The sequence below is a fragment of the Leucoraja erinacea genome, chromosome 11 (assembly GCF_028641065.1).
Source record: "Leucoraja erinacea ecotype New England chromosome 11, Leri_hhj_1, whole genome shotgun sequence".
Taxonomy (NCBI): Eukaryota; Metazoa; Chordata; class Chondrichthyes; order Rajiformes; family Rajidae; genus Leucoraja; species Leucoraja erinaceus.
This window is the reverse complement of record NC_073387.1, coordinates 25,139,335-25,156,250: the sequence shown is the minus strand read 5'-3', so window position 1 is coordinate 25,156,250 and position 16,916 is coordinate 25,139,335. Positions and strand designations below refer to the sequence as shown.

The 16,916-nt window shown below is 41.4% G+C and overlaps 1 protein-coding gene across 1 annotated transcript; it reads right to left on the bottom strand.

Annotated features, from left to right (window-relative positions):
• Positions 1 to 229: 229 nt before the first annotated feature.
• b4galt7 (xylosylprotein beta 1,4-galactosyltransferase, polypeptide 7 (galactosyltransferase I)) lies at positions 230 to 16,158 on the bottom strand. Its single transcript, XM_055642894.1, has 6 exons — positions 15,386 to 16,158; positions 12,238 to 12,570; positions 10,535 to 10,760; positions 8,117 to 8,200; positions 4,223 to 4,327; positions 230 to 1,159 (listed from the first exon to the last, which is right to left on the bottom strand). Exons 1-6 carry the CDS (start codon positions 15,439 to 15,441, stop codon positions 1,004 to 1,006), a joined length of 960 nt encoding a protein of 319 aa, XP_055498869.1. The 5' UTR covers positions 15,442 to 16,158; the 3' UTR covers positions 230 to 1,003.
• Between the last annotated feature and the right edge of the window lie 758 nt (positions 16,159 to 16,916).

The window sequence follows — 16,916 nt, the reverse complement described above, 5'->3', positions numbered from 1 at the left end:
TGTCTTGCTGTAGAATGAACTGCCGGCCAATGAGTTTAGAGGCATTTGTTTGAACTTGAGCAGATAGGATGTGTCTATACACTTCAGAATTCATTAAGCTACTACCATCAGCAGTTCTATCAACAATGAAGATAAGTGAGCCAGTACCTTCAGCAGCCATATATGCCCAGGCCATAACACCCCACCACCTTGTTTCACGGATGATGCGGTATGCTTTGGGAGGGGGGGCGGGAGACTATGTATAAACTCAGCTGTAATTTATACATGAAACCAAAATGTATAAAAATACCCTTTCATAAAATCTGACAATGTGCACTTTAACCACATGTGATTTTCTTTATTACAAATGTCAAATTGTGGAGTACAGAGGCAAATAAATAAATTATGGGTCTTTGTCCCAAACATTATGGAGGGCACTGTAGGTTTAAATACTCGTTTCTTTGTAAACTTCTGTTCCATCATTCCATGAACCGAAAGGAGAATCCATTGGTCTCTACATTGCAATATCAAAGTTGGCATCTTTTATGAAGTGGACGCACTGCGCTAAAAGGTTCTTTTTACAGAAAGGTAATAGATGATATTGTTTTATAAAAATGGTAGAAGGTGCCTGCTTCCTCAGTGAATTACATACTATAGTCCACCAGGAGACTACCTGAAATAGGTTACAGGCTGCGACCTTAACAATAAAAATAAAATAAAAACTGAAGATTTTGCAGGTTTATGAGCAGCTTCCCTTAACAGCTTTTACATCACTAATGACTGAATCTAAAGGTTTCTTGCAACCAACTTGTTAATACTGCAAAAAATTGTAACAATGATCAGTTCATCACCCAACAGAAAAGGATTCCATCTCTGCTCAGTCTCTACTCCAGGATGGTACGACATTGTGTATTCACAGCCTCAGCACCAGTAGAAATAGAAGCACAGAGTGATAGGTTTATCCATTTTGTTGGCAGTTCTGTAACAGCTCGAAGAGATGCAATTATTTCTGGGTTACTTCCAATCAGTTTATATTACACCACGGTGTTTCATTCAGGTCACAATCCAGTAAGATGTTGATGATGGTGCAGTGCACCCCTGTGATTGTCAGCTCTGTTCTGGACCCAACATTGTACTTCAAGTTCTTTAATCCACCTTCTTTGTCAACCTTAAACTGTTCCTGTTAATAGAGGGGTGGGAGGTGGGTGGAAATAGACATGAATCAATAATTTTAGCCCATCAAGTCTTTGGAGAAAAATAATCCTATTCTCCATTAATTTTCACTAAACTAATCACCCATATTCCCAACAACTCTCCCCAGATTCCACCACTCAATTGACCAACTAACTCAGCCACCTTTGAGATGTGGAAGAAAACTGAGGCACTCAGAGAAAACCCACATAGTCATAGGGAGAACGTATAAGTGAACCAGGAGGTTCTATTAGCAGAATGTGTCTGAGCCTTTGGATCAATGAGTCTAACTAGTTCCCATTATTTTACTGAAGTCATAATAAATCCAACCCACATAATCATTACTGTCTTCTGCTGCTTCAAACAATAGCAGAACTGCCAGGACGAGCTTTCAATTGCTCAATGACTACACAATCCCTCAACCAAAAGTATTAATTCCTTTGAAGGATTGCTAAATACGATCCAAATTGGTTTCAGCAGCACTCTGGTCAGGTGATTATATACAAGACCAGACTGAGCATATATCTGTGGAGGACATCATAACAACATTCTGACTCAAGTGTTTGGTAATGGTCAGTGGTCATAAGATTTAGTTTCCTCCTCTTAGTCCAATTTACTTGCCCTTTACAGTTATGGTTTGCCATAGGGACAACAATGGCAAATTACCTTTTAGTCTGCACTGTTTAGCATCATTCATTCATTCAAGAAGTCAACTTTTGTGGTTTCTTTTAAAGAGAGGAATTCATCAGGAAATGTTAATAATCAGCATTTTTTTCTGGTTGGGATCCTTGGGATCAATTTGGAAACAAGCAGCAACATTTTCTCAAATGGCAGCTTATTGATTTGAACTGTATGTTAGTCTCCTCACAGTCAGAGAAAACAGAAAACACAGTAGTTATCTCTAACACATCTCTGTCATTATTAGCTTTCGGTGAGGGATAGCCACAAGCTGGTTCCCTGATCTATCAACCAGAAGGAACTGAGAGAGAAGTAAAAATGCAACAAAAGCATGAACTATGAGCAATCCATAGCTTTATGATGTTCTTTGTTTAAATTTCAGCAAATAAATTACATTCTCACTGAAAAAACTGTAATACACCTGGATTGACACACACTGAAACAAAGCTATCCCACTCTTTGATATTAACTTTGTACAGTTCCCTTGGAATTAACTGCCAAATCAGATATCCCAGATCTTCAGCTATTAATGATCATGCCATTTTCCTTTTCATACTATAGTTCTACTTCCTAATGATGGCTACATACTTCCTGTAATGGAAGTAGATAATACTGTATGCCGTAAATGCCCAGTGTGGTCAAACAGCAGTGATGAATGCAATTACCTACTTTGTCACCTACCCACATAGAAGGAAAAACAAAGTAAAGAATAAAATTTGTGAAAAATGAATTAAATGCTGGAAACATTTCTGTGGAGAATCAGAGCTAACACAGGGCTGCCAACTCTCACACATTGAACGTGAGAATTACGCATTTCGCCAAATTCTCACGCTGATCACAAATTTCTCCCGCTTTGTCGTGAAAAATTCTGTGATCAACGAAAATTTCAAAACTCATATCAACTACATGGGCCTCGGGTGTTGGAGAGCCGGTACTGAGGGAGGGATGGAAGCAGAAGCAGCCTCAGGGCGCAGATGCGGACGGGGAGCCGGGGCTGGCGAGTGTTTGCGGGGCTGGTGAGTCGCTTGCTGCAGCTCTGGCCATGGAGCAGCCTCAGTGCAAGAGTCCCGGGCCGTCGGAGGCGTCCGAAGCGTTGCAACGCTGCCGTGAGAGTCTCCGTGCTGAATTCGCCCAGGTGATCGGCATGGATCAGGCTGCAGCTCGGTGCATCCTGGAGGACAATCAGTGGCTGCTGGAAGTAAGTACCAAGCACTGGGTAGAAACAGTGGGAGATAGCGGCCTTCAAATGTGGGTGTTTGGAGAAAGCATCCTGCTTGCCTGCTAGATTTTCACTTACTTTAACTGCAGGAAAAATGTTCGCAAGGTTGGAACACCCCCCTCCCACTGCCTCGCCTGGTACCCCCAAGGCCAGTGATCAGTGATCGCTCAGCCTCCCCACTTTCAAAAACGCTCCGTGGCCCCTGGTTCAGACAGAGAGCACTGCCAGATGTGAGCGGGGAACTGAGGCCAGTTTTCCATGATGTCTGGATCCCAATGCTCAGTGCTTCGTATTTCGGAGTTGGCTAATATTATCGATTTGTAATTAGCCTGATTTGTAATTAGTTGACAAAACCTTATTTTTTTTAATCTACTGCTTATCTGGCTCTACTGTGGAATGTAATTAAGGATGTAATTTAGCCTAACCTTATTCATAGCTAATCCAATTTAAAGCATAAATATTGCATTCAAGAGTAAGTTAAAAGACTCGCTAAAGTATGCACCAGATTGCACAATTTCAAGCCGAAAAATGCAAAAGCTCCATACCAATGGGAGGGAGGACACCCCCCCACCCACTAACCTCCCGCCTACCCCCCTCCCCACTCGGTGTCTACGCTCCCTCAGGCTTGGTCTCTCGCAATTTCTCACTCCCAAATCTCACCCAATGTTGGGAGCCCTGGCTAACATTTCAGGCATGACGATTCATTTGAAACAACTACCTTTATTTGTTGCAAAACATCATCTATTTCAACCTTCACTGACTACTTCCAGCATTTTTCTATATTTACTGACAAATGCTTTCCCATTCAAATCAAGACTACTGATGAGAACTGTTTTTCTCCTTCTCAGGCCTGATCAAAAACGTCACCTATTCATGTCCTCCGGAGATGCTGCCTGACCCTCTGAATTACTCCAGCACTTAGTGTTTTTTTTTCTCCAGTACTGATAACAGCACCATATTTCTAAATTAAAAAGAAACAGAAAATGCAGGAAATGCTCAGCAGGTGAGGCAGGATCTGTGGAGAAAAAAAGAGTTAAAGGTTCAGGTTGGTCACATAATATGATGCGTTGCGACTGCTTCGGCTTTATAGCACTGATTGGAACCCAACTACTTCCGTTTTGCACCTCTTACAACAATGAAAATATATTTCTTTACCTGCTTCTGTCCTGACACTCTTTTCTGGTCTCGGCGCCGCCACGCTGGATCATGGAAATGTTTGAAGGTATTATAACCGGTTTGAATTCCAGTAGGACGGTAAAGCTACAAATTCAAAATAAAATATATTTTCCATTTTAAAAGATGAACAAAAATATTTACATGCTGAAAACTGCAATAAAAACATAAGATGTTGGAAACACACAACAGGTCAGGTCATGGGAGATGACAGTTAACATTTCAAGTCAAAGCCCCTTTGAATTCTGGTGAGGGGGTGTCTTCAACCTGAAATGGTAACTGCTTCCCTTTCCAAAGTGCAGCTGGGTCTTGCCATCCGTTCAATGTTCAGGATAGGACATAAGATACGCTCCTCAAACAGATCTGAATCATCGCATTAATCTTTCAAGGGAGAGTTGGGATAACATGGTGAGTTGACAAATCAGAAGCTCTATATGCTACAATAATTCCTCCAGTTTAGTTTAAGGAAACATAGAACAAGATCAAATTCCATTCAACAGTAGAAGAATATACTTTGCAATTCGTGTACGATACAATATAACTTTATTTATCCCAGGAGGGAAATTGATCTGCCAACAGTCATAAAACACAAAATACACGAAACATGAAATTAAAATTACGAGTGAAAAGGCTTGTGAAAATTGGGGAGATGGGGGGGGGAAATCAGCCTCAGTCTACCCCACAACAGAAGGGGGGGGGGGGGGGGGGGGGGGGGGGGGGGAGTTGTAAAGTTTGATAGCCACAGGGAATAGGTTTTCTTGTGGATTCTGTCCATCATCTTGGCGGAACCAGTCTGTTGCTGAAGGTACTCCTCAGGTTGACCATCGTATCATGGAGGGGGTGAGCTGTGTTGTCCAGGATACTCCGTAGTTTGAGGAGCATCCTCCCCTCCAAGACCACCTCCTATGAATCCAACTTTGCCCCAGAACAGAGCTAGCCTTCCTGATGTGTTTGCCTAACAGTATAGAACAGCACAGGAACAGACCCTTCGGCCCACGATATCCATGGCCACCATGATGCCAAATTAAACTAATCTTCTTTGCCTGCATGTGGTCCATATCCCTTCATTCTCTGTATAGCGATGTGTCTATCTTAAATGCCATTATCATACCTGCCTCAATTGCCTCTCCTTGCAGTGCGTTCCAGGCACCCACCACACTATGTTAAAAAATCTCCTTTAAACTTTGCCCTTCTCACCTTGATGTCCCTCTAGTCATTGACATTTCCACACTGGGAGAAAATTCCTGACTTTCTACCCTATCTATCCCTCTTGTAATTTTATATACTTTTATCAGGTCTCCCCTCGACCTCCAATATTCCAGAAAAAACAATCCAAGTACAATTAGAATGAGTTGTATAGGTTGAATCCTGTAAGGATTTTGATAACTATGTAAGCTAGAGGCAAGAAATCCTTCAAAATGTAACAATTAATGATTGCACTCTTTTTGCAATTACAGAAAACTATGGTAAAATTAAAAAAAAAAACATTAAACATTCCCTCCCTCATGCAGCTCTGTTAAGTTCTTGGCTAATACATGTCTCAATATTTATGGCAAAAGTATTGATAGTGTGTAAGCAGTACAATTTGTACAGGACAAACATGGTGCTAAACACACATTATACAAAATACCACAAATACTGGAAAAAATATCAAAACTATTCAGCAAATTAGGCGGTAAGGGTTCAGAGAGAAACAGAATTAATGTTACAGGCTGATGACTTTTCATCAGAACTGTGGGAGGGGGGTTGGGCTGGAATGTTTGAAGTAAAACAAGGTTTTAAATACAAAGAAAGGGAGAAAGGATGGAGAGACCAGAAAGGAAGATTTTGGTAGGAATGGGGGCAGGGGAAGGTTAAATCAACAATAGAGATGGAGACACAAGACATTGCAGATGCTGGTTTACAGAAAAAGAAACAAAATGTTAGAGTAACTCACTGCTTAAAATAATAGCTAACTACAAGCTGTGGAGTATCACATGTGGGCTGCAAGATGGTGCTTTACGAAACAGTCTATCTATGCCCTGAAACATTACCTTTGTTTCCCTCTCTACAGATGCTTTCTGACGTGGTGATTATTTCGTGAATTTCCTCCACTGTTACAATGCAATGGGGTGAGGCTGCTGAATATAAACTGTCATCTGACCCCAGAATCCAACTTCAAGAAAGTTGTAAAAGATTCTATCTTGAAATTTCACATTCTGCATTTAATTCTTACATGAAACTTTTAACTAAAATATTGATACCAAAAAGGATCAAAATTCCAATCTTATTAGCAAATGTCAGAAACAAACAAGTATGAATAAAATGTCCAGACTGAAGAAAGTGCTAAACAGTGATCTAATGATACTTACTTAAGTGTCAAAATGAAAATTTGAAACCAGTTTAGTTATCACTTTAAGCAGGACAGTCTGGTGCTTCAGATTGGTTGTGCTGATTTATTCATCAGTTTACCAGAAATGAACCAAAACTATGCAAATCTTTGAAGAATTTATCGCACAAGTCGCATTCAGCACATATTTTGTGCTCGTTTAAACACTGGTTTGGAAGCTGGCCCTGCTCATAAAGCAGGTTCAGATTTATCACTCTGATAATTTCCATTACTTGTTCCCATTTTCAGCACTACAAGGCGGCTTTTAAAATTAACTATTTTTAGGCACGAATGGACACATTTTAAAAAAGTTTTAGTGTTCTTAGGTTAGAGATACAGCAGGGAAAGAGGCCCTTGAGCCCACCGAACCCTCGCCGACCAACAATCACCCGTTCATACTAGTTCCATGTTAGCTCACTTCCTCCACATTAGGGACAATTTTACAGAGGCCTACTAACTGGCGCGTCTTTGGGATGTGGGAGGAAACCGGAGCACCTGAAGGAAACCCGTGCAGTCCCAGGAAGAACCTGAAAACTCCACACAGGCAGCACCCGAGGTCAGAATAGAACCCGGATCTCAGGCATTTTGAGGCAGCAGCTCTACCAGCTGCGGCACTATGCTATCAAAGCGCGCTTAACTCAGAAATAATATGAATAATTTAAAATTAAGGTATTCACATCATCTTGTATAATCTCATTTTCAGTGATACTAATTGAAGAATTTGTAAGATGCTACTTCGTTGAACTGTATTGTGATAGATTATGTTTGTTGAAATGTCTTCCAATGGCAAGACACTGAGCAGAGTAGACCTATCTTTACCATTGATTATAAGGGGAAGGGGGTCTCAAACAAATGCATAAAGTTATAAAATGAATTCACAGGATAGATTCTGAGCAGCTACGACTATGGGTGATCGTAGCTTCAGGATAAAGAGTCAGCCATTTCGGAGTGAGGAGACATTTTTCATTCAGGACTTTGAATCTTTGAATTCTTTAGATCAAAGTCCAGTGGATGCTCAGATGTTGTGCATTCCATAAATATGTGATTACAAAGAGAATAAGGGGGAAGTGGAGCTAAGGGAGAAAGTTCTGGGACTGTTCTATTGAATGGCAGAATAGGCACAAAAGATATTATGGATTAATCTTACTCCTGCTTTTTTGTTCCTCTCTGAAAGTGTCAATATCATAATAAAAGGAGAAAAGCTGATTTTGAAGGAACACAAAGTACAAATATAATGTTCCTTATTATTTGCTGCCACATCAGTTACCCAAGCACAATGGGGCTATTTTATGAAATAGTTCATGTCTGCAATTCTCAAGTGCTAATTCAGCTACACCCTAACTTACTGAATGAGATCACTAAGCTACTCAGGTATGTCAGAGTCACAGCTGAGAAGTTACAGAAAACTGATCAATCCATTTCACAACAGAATTCCAGTTGCGTGATGCTCATCCTGAGCATGTTATGTATCCCTTACAAATTCATGTGCAGTTATGCAAAATTATTACCTGCAGTCCTGCTGCTGTTATTCTACGATAAAATTCGTCATCCTCCCGGCCCCATCCCCAAAACCGATTTGACATTCCATTGCACTAGAAAACAAAATGGAAATATGTTGTGTTTGAAGAAACAGAACATTTAGCATAAACGACAAACTAGAGCACGTCCCATATAAAATACCACTCCATTCTTTACTTTTTTTTTTTTTTAATTTAAATTAGAAACTGTACAAAACCTGTTAGCAAAGTAATTTGGAATTATTTTAAATTAAATGTTCACTTTTTTTTTTTACATAAACTGTGTTTCAGCTATGTCTATGATGCCTTATTAATGTCTATTCCCTCGCTAATATTCCTGCAACCTATACTATCTTACATGCCCAAGAACTCTCGCTGATTTGCCTGCCAGACACCTCCTCCAATAATAATTTACCATAGCCAATTAACTAGCCGGTGGTTAAGACGAGAACTGATAGAAGTATATAACATTTTGAGAGGTATAGATGAGGTACAGTCAGAATCTCTTTTCATAGAATGGAAATGTCAAAAGACAATAGTGTATAGCTTAAGGTGAGAGGGGCTCACCTTAATGCTGAAAGATGTTGAAAGGAGATGCGTGGGCAAGTTTTTTTAAATCGACAAAGTGGTAGGAACACTTTGGAGGCAGATACGACAGTGGCATTTAAGAGGCTTTTAGGTAGGCACATTGATATGCATGGAATGGAGGGATATAGATCATATGCAGGCAGATGAGATTAGTTTATCTTGGCATCATGTTCAGTACGGACATTGTGGGCTGAACAGCCTGTTTCTGTGCTACAGGAGGAAGCCAGAGCATCTAGGGAAAAGCCGTATGGTTAAATGGAGAACATATACATTCCACACAAACAGCACTGGATCCAACTAGAATCGCCACATTTGTGTGTCAATTGTACTATTTTGTCACTTTGCCCAATTTTATGTTTGATGACATGCTACAGAGCTGCCAACTCATGCATTGAGCGTGAGACTCACGCATTTGGCCCAATTCTCACACTGTTTTCACAGAATTTCTCAGGCTCTGTCAAAACTAATATCAACTGCTTGTGTGCGCGTCTTGACAAGACAGCAGCATTCTTATTCTCTGTTATTCTCACTTGACCGAACCGTCACACACCTCCAAACCATGTCCCCATGCAAATTTACATTGAAAGACATGGACCGGGCAGTGAATGAGTATCACCCAGCGCAGCAAGAAAGGCCATGTCCTGCTTCTGGCGGCAGTCGTAATTTAAGGATTTGCAGGAAGCCACTGACATGAGCGAGGCCGGCGAGCGGCAGGAGAGAGGTACATGGGCTGTGGAACGGGGGGGGGGGGGGGGGGTGCAGCCCCTCCCTACTTTTTTGGCTAGACATGTTTTGATACCACCGGCTTTGGACGAGGCGCTGCTGTGGTCTGAGCAACCTGGTCGTGGGTGTTGGGAGAGCCGGGCAGAGGGATGGATGGAAGTAGAAGCAGCGGCAGGGGAAGATGCTGGCGTGAAGCTGGGGCTGGCAAGTGTTTGCCGGGCTGGCGAGTCGCTCGCTGCAGCTCCGGCCATGGAGCAGCCTCAGTGCAAGAGTCCCGGGCCGTAGCTTCTTCTGCAGCTCCTTAAGGACTGAATTAAGGAACTGGAGCTGCAGCTGGATGACCTCGGGATTATCTGTGGCAGTAAGTGTCATGAATAGGAGTTGCACCAAGGTGGTCACACCTGAGGAGCAGGAAAGAAGATGGGTGACTGCCAGGAAAGGGGGTAGGCAGAAATTGCAGGAATCTCCTGGGGCCTTTCCCCTCCACAACAGGTATGTTCCTTTGAATGTCGTTGTGGGGGAAGGACCCTGTCCCACAGAGGCTGTGCGATGTGTTTCACTTTGAGAGTTCAAATGTAAGGAGAAAATAGACAATTAATGGCATGATCCTCAAAAGCATTGATGCACAGGGGGATCTTGGGGTCCAAGTCCATAGCTCCCTGAAAGTGACAACACATGTAGAATGTGGTAAAGAAGGAATATGGTCTGCTTACCTTTATGCTAGGGAGATTGGGCATAAGAATTAGGATGAATGATGCTGTTGTATGGGACCTTGGTTAGGCCACATTTGGAATTTTGCACGCAATTCTGATCGCCCCATTACAGGAAGCATGTGAAGGATACAGGAAGCATGCGAAGGGTGTAATTACCAGAATATTGCCTCGATTATTGTGTATTAGCTACGGAGAGGTGGATAAGAGATGTTCCAGCAGAGATATTGTGGGTTAAAAGGCCTGTTCTAGTGCTGCACTGTTCTATGTCTATATTCTATATTCAGCCTTAATTTCTATGCACCACAGTTAAAGTGGTAATAAACATTAATGGCATTACTAATTTAACTACTTTATCTCGTCCCCTTCATGTAGTATTGTTACTCACCAGTTCAAAGTGCTGCTTGGTGAGGAGAAGGATCCCTCCCACGTAACTCTTGTAATGATAAAGAGGATGAAGTTCTGGAGATGCCACGTGAAAAGGTCCTTTTCCTGGATACCCATAGTCCAGCTCTTCATTCTGCGGTAGCAAGTCCACATCATGCATTGCAAGGTAGTCTGTATCATTCCCACTCTCCAAGAAACCAACGTTTATCAAAGAGGCACGATTAAATCTGGGCACAAAATTTTGCACATGAAGACACATACAGGATTCCAATATGAAAAATAGGATCCTTTGGTTTGTTCCAATTCTTAGTTTTCATTATTATAAAAACAAAACAAGTGGAGTGCATTTCCTAAAATGCCAGCATTTCCTAAAATGCCAGAAACCACTCTGTTCAACGCAATGGTTAGTAAATTAGGTTCATAAGTAGTTCATAAGTGATAGGTGCAGAATTAGACCATTTGGCCTATCGTCTACTCTGCTATTTAATCATGGCTGATCTATCTTTCGCACTTAACCCCATTCTCCTGCCTTCTCCCCATAACCCCCGACACCTGGACTAATCAATAATCTATCTATGTCTGCGTTAAAAATATCAATTGACGGCTTCCACAGCCTGCTGTGGCAATTAATTCCACAGATTCATCACCCTCTGACTAAAGAAATTCCCTCTCATTTCCTTCCTAAGTGGACGTCCTTTTATTCTGTGGCTAGAATCTCCCACTAGTTTCATCTTTTCTCCCTTTGTAGTTTTTTTTGGCTGCCTTTTGTTTTTTTAAATACTTCCCAATCCTCCAGATTCTCACTGATCTTTGCCATGTTATATGCATTTCCTTTTGCTTTTATGCTATCTTTGACCGGCCACAAAGGCCCCGTTCTCCCCTTGACACGAGTCTTCCTCTTTATAATGAAAAGATTCAGCGTCTTCCAAATTATTCCCAGAAACTCCAGCCATTGTGGCTCCATCGTCATTCTTGCTAAGGTCCACTTCCAATCAACTTCACTCAGCTCCTCTTTCATGCCTCTAGTTAACGACAGTAATACGATTTCAGCCTCTCCCTCTCAAGCTGCAGGTTGAATTCTATCATATTATGGTTACTGTTGCTGAGCGGTTCCTTCACCTTAGCGGGCTAGACCACAAGCTGCTCCAAGAAGCCAACTCGTATGCATTCTACAAATTAAATACCAGCACTAACATCATGATAATCATAATGATATCATAATAATCATAATGATTATCATAACTCCAGATACCTTTCTTTTCCTCCTGCTACTTTGTTTTCCTGTTGGCCACGTATTTTTAATTCATATCACTCACCCTGCTACTTCATGTAAAACGCAGTTTGTAACTGTATAGGCTTAAACAAAAGTTTTGGGTTTCAGTAGACCTGCTGTAAAGATTAAATTTAGCTTTGTTTTTAAATAATGGGCAAGGGAAGCACAGAAACACTCAATTCAAGATATCGAAAAAGAAATCACCATAATATTACTGATATCAGAAAATAACATAAAAGCAGTTTGAAACATAATATTGAAAAATTCCCAGTCATATTAGGTAGCTCTGATTAAAAACAAGCAGTTTGTTTTGACTTTACTTAAATATTATATATGGTATTATTAGGTACTATACAAGTTTGATTCTTACTACGTGATAAGAAAACCTACAGCAAGATTGTGTATGTATTATACCTTTTAAAGCCCAGTACCTGTAGTGATCAACTTGGTTGATTACAAGGATCTTGTGTCTTATTTTCTTCTTCTTTAAAAATGCATGCATGTGTGGGACAAAATTCAAAAGTTCTTCAAAACGTTCCCTGAAAGGAACAATGATTGCTATTTTGTGAGGGCCCCAGGTAGGATCATCAGTCTCCTCCCGACAGGACTTATGCACTGAACCATCATCATTGCTGCTTTGGCTGCTGGTTACTCTGCAATTATATTGCAGCCACATTACAGAGAAGAATCCAAAGATTATAAATGTACAAAACAGTTTAAAGATGGAACATCTTCGAGGCAACATCCTTAGTAGCAGGCCTGACCTGAAAAAGACCAAAGCACAGATATCTTATTTTCTGAAGAGCCTACCTGTCTAACAATACCAGACCTTAGTTAGAACAATCAAGCATCAAACAAATCCCTGTCATTCAGAGAATATTTACCTTCAAAATTAATAATTTCCAGAGCAACAAAAACAAAAACAAAAACACTGCGCCTTTGGTCACCTGCCATCCTAAATACAAAAACCATCCCAAGCAGTCTTTTCTTCAGGATATTAAAAAACCCATAGAACTATTTCTAAATTTAGATCTTCCTGTCAAATAACCTTTCTTCCCCTAAAATTATTATTAGGCAGTTCAAATCTTGAAATCGTTGGTCATTAAAAATAATTTTTCAGTCATTATTTTGTGATTTTTTTTTTTTAATGAAGTGAACTGGCTTTGATGATTTTGTGACAAGAAGTCGCAAATGTCCAAATAATGTCTTAGAATGAAATAAAGGCATGCATACTAGCTACTGCTGTAAATATTGGTCTCAATAGCATTGGCACACACAGCAAACATTATTACATTGCGCTGCTTACAAATATGATCATTACAATAAGCATTTGAGAATTCATAGATTATGCATTTAAGGTGAATACAGTGGATGTTCAACAGTCTAGATGTGTTACTCTTCAGTACATTAATAAACCAGCATGTGGGAAATAACTAATAAACTGGCTTGCACATTTAGCATATTTCAATAGTCATGCACACTGCAAATAATATCCATATTATAAAACTAAACAAATACAAACACAAACACATAGGCATACAGCAGAAAAGAAACATAAAACACTTACAAATCTGACTGCTCTGGGGAGTGACCAACCAGAGCAGGAACCCTGCCAGACAAAACAAAATAATTGGGGTATAGATCAATTGAATCAAATCGCTATCTCAAATTACCCTGATTACACTCTAACATAGATCATGTTCAGGACCAGCTTAAGAGGAGTTTGAAAAGAGTATTACATTTTTAAACACACCTGGACTGTCTGTGATGCTATAAGGAAGCAACTCTACCGCTGCGCCATTGTGCTTCCCAAAACGTTTAGAAGAATGAGGGGGGACCTCATTAAAATGTACAGAGTAGTGAAAGGTTTGGATAGACTAGATGTGGAATGTTTCCACTAGTGGGAGAGTCTAGCACTAGAGGTCATAGCCTCAGAATTAAAGGACGTTCTTTTAGGAAGGAGATGAGGAGGAATTTCTTTAGTCAGAGGGTGGTGAATCTGTGGAATTCTTTGCGACAGAAGGCTGTGGAGGCCAAGTCATTGGATATATTTAAGGCAGAAATAGATAAATTCTTGATTAGTATGGGTGTGAAAGGTTATGGGGAGCAGGCAGGAGAATGGGGTTAAGAGGGAGAGATAGATCATCCATGATTGAATGGCGGAGTACACTTGATGGGGGCTGAATGGCCTAATCCTGCCCCTCCTCTCTTCCAGCTTTCTCCCTCCCACACAATCAGTCTGAAGAATGGTCCCAACCTGAAATGTCACCTATCCATATCCTATCTGGAGAAAAGGAATAGATGACGTTTCGGGTCAAGACCCTTCTTCAGACTGAAGAATTATGACTGAAAACATCACCCATTCCTTCTCTAAAGAGATGCTGCCTGTCCCACTGAGTTATTCCAGCATTTATCTTTGGTGTAAACCAGCATCTGCAGTTTCTTCCTACACACTCTCTACAGCATCTTACATTCCAGTGTATTGGAATTGTCATACCAGGCCACGAGGCAACCAGTGTTCAAGAAGGAACTGCAGATGCTGGAAAATCGAATGTAGACAAAAGTGCTGGAGAAACTCGGCGGGTGCAGCAGCATCTATGGAGCGAAGGAAATAGGCAACGTTTCGGGCCGACACCAGCATCAGTCTGAAGAAGGGTTTCCGCCCGAAACGTTGCCTATTTCCTTCACTCCATAGATGCTGCCGCACCCGCTGAGTTTCTCCAGTACTTTTGTCTACCCATGAGGCAACCAGTCAGGATACTTTCAGCAGTACATCTGTGAATGTTTATGGGAGATATATCAAATCACTTTAAACTTCTAAGAAAGTAGTAGCACTGGCATGCCTTCTTTGTGATTGCATCTATGTGCTGGAACCAGAATTTAATCACTGTGCCACCACTGCAGGTCGCACATGAAAAAAAAATGGTTGACTTCATGTTCTTTCAGGAAAGAGGAGAGCGTATATCTAATTTTAAAAGCAGCACATTGTCGATTCCTAATGAAGTACAGTCTGCACCAGATATGCATGTGAAATATGGAAGGCAGCTGTTCAGTGTATAGTTTTAGTCAGAAATCCAATTATAATGCATAAAATGGCTCTCAGCTTCTTTCTTATTTGACTTGAAGGATTTCTATTAATGCAGATGTTCCTCCTTATTTAATTGTGTAATATTGTGATATAAAGGCAGGGTCTCTGCATTACTCTGCAAAAAATATTTGCTATCCAGGTAAATCATACTATACTGGAGTACATCAGGGAGTGTAAACCGAAAAAATAAAACATGTGCAGAATATGTTACAACTGCAGAGGAAGTGTAGATAAAAAAGTGTAAGGGCCTCAACGGGGTAGATTGGAAGGTCAGGAATTGACCCAGTATAAGAAATTCATTGTTAGTTAAATCATCATAGGGGTCTCCACAATAAATTGTAGTGCTGAATTATTTTTCAACTAAGGTGCAGAAAGGTACAGCATTATTGCAGTAATTATACACAGTTCTTTTTAAAACACACACTATTGAAAGATACACAATGAAATTCACATTTTCTCCTTTTTAACATGATGCCTTTATCTCAGTTTACCTGTTATCTTCCTTGGTGAAATAGAGAACGGGTTTTCGTCTGGACGAGTACATCATCTTCTTTCACTGCTTAGCTCTCAATTAATCCGTCTCCAGCATTGTGCATAGTCTCTTGACAAACGATGTGGCGGATATGTAGACAAACCGACTATGTCAAAGATGACATGCATTCGGAGTCCACAGTAGCCTTGTTAAAGGTAAGATGTTACTTTGAAACGTGTACTGTCGCTGGAAACGACTTTCTCACAGATCCTTGTCAATAGAGATCCAGCAGCGGAGTTCTTCAGAGCATTGCCAATTTGGAGAGGCAACCAAAAATCCTGCAGCGATCAATGACTTCAATGCTTCAGATATCCTGAGACCCAGTGAGGAGATACCTACAACCCCAACTCCTGCAGGGAGTGGATGCTTGCAGACCCAGCGGAACTCGCCGCCTCTCCTTCCCACAATAGGACAAGAAGTTCTTCCAGACCCCACAGCGCCCGGAGACGGACCGCGGGACCTCTCACACACACCCCCGAAACCGCTCCTCCTCTCTCCCCCCTCCCCAGGCCCACGTCTCTGGCGGCGGATGAGAGGGCTCCGACCCCCGGGGCAGGTCCGAATGGGGATCCAAATCGTGTTGAGTGCCCGGGCGGGAGGGCCGAGGCCTGGGGCCAGGAGTTCCGAGTGCCGGAGCGGGCGGGCAGGAGAAGGGGTACGAGGCCCAGTCCCGGGCCGCCGGCAGATGCGAGGTTCCGGCCCCGGAGCCGGGATGGGAAAAGTTCCTACGCGCTGGCGACTGGTGCCACCTCTTTCACCATCCGGTGGGGAAACTCCCGGCGGCGACACAAACGTTCCGCCAGAAAAAAAAAACGCTCTGCAGGTTCGTATCTTTTTAAGTACGGAGATACAAACATACATTTACTCTTTTGTGTTATCTTCAGCAAATGATCATAAAATCTTCAAAAATAGGAAGGAACACCAGATGTTGGTTTATACCGCAATTAGACATAAAATGCTGGAGTGGGTCAGGCAGCATCTCTGGAGAAAAGGAATAGGTGACGATTCGGGTCGGAACCCTTATTCAGACCCTTCGTGTATTAGCAATGTTACAAAATTTTGATATTTAAAAAAATCAAGTCTGCAAGTTATCCCATCAGATAAAGCATAAAAAGAAGTTTAATTTGACACCTAATTCACTTTCATATCTTCAGTATTAAAAAAAGTTATGGCCATTTTCATACTAGGAAATTAGCATCTTGTTCCCTATTGATTTTCCATTGACTTCACACAAACGTGATCAAGCAGTCAAATGGCCATAACTTTATTAATCTCTGGAATTCACTGCCACAGAAGGTAGTTGAGGCCCATTCATTGGCTATATTTAAGAGGGAGTTAGATGTGGCCCTTGAGGCTAAAGGGATGGGGATAGGATGGGGGGGTGTGGAGAGAAGGCAGGTACAGGATACTGTTGGATGATCAGCCATGATCATATTGACTGGAGGTGCAGGCTCGAAGGGCCGAATGGCCTACTCCTGCACCTGATTTCT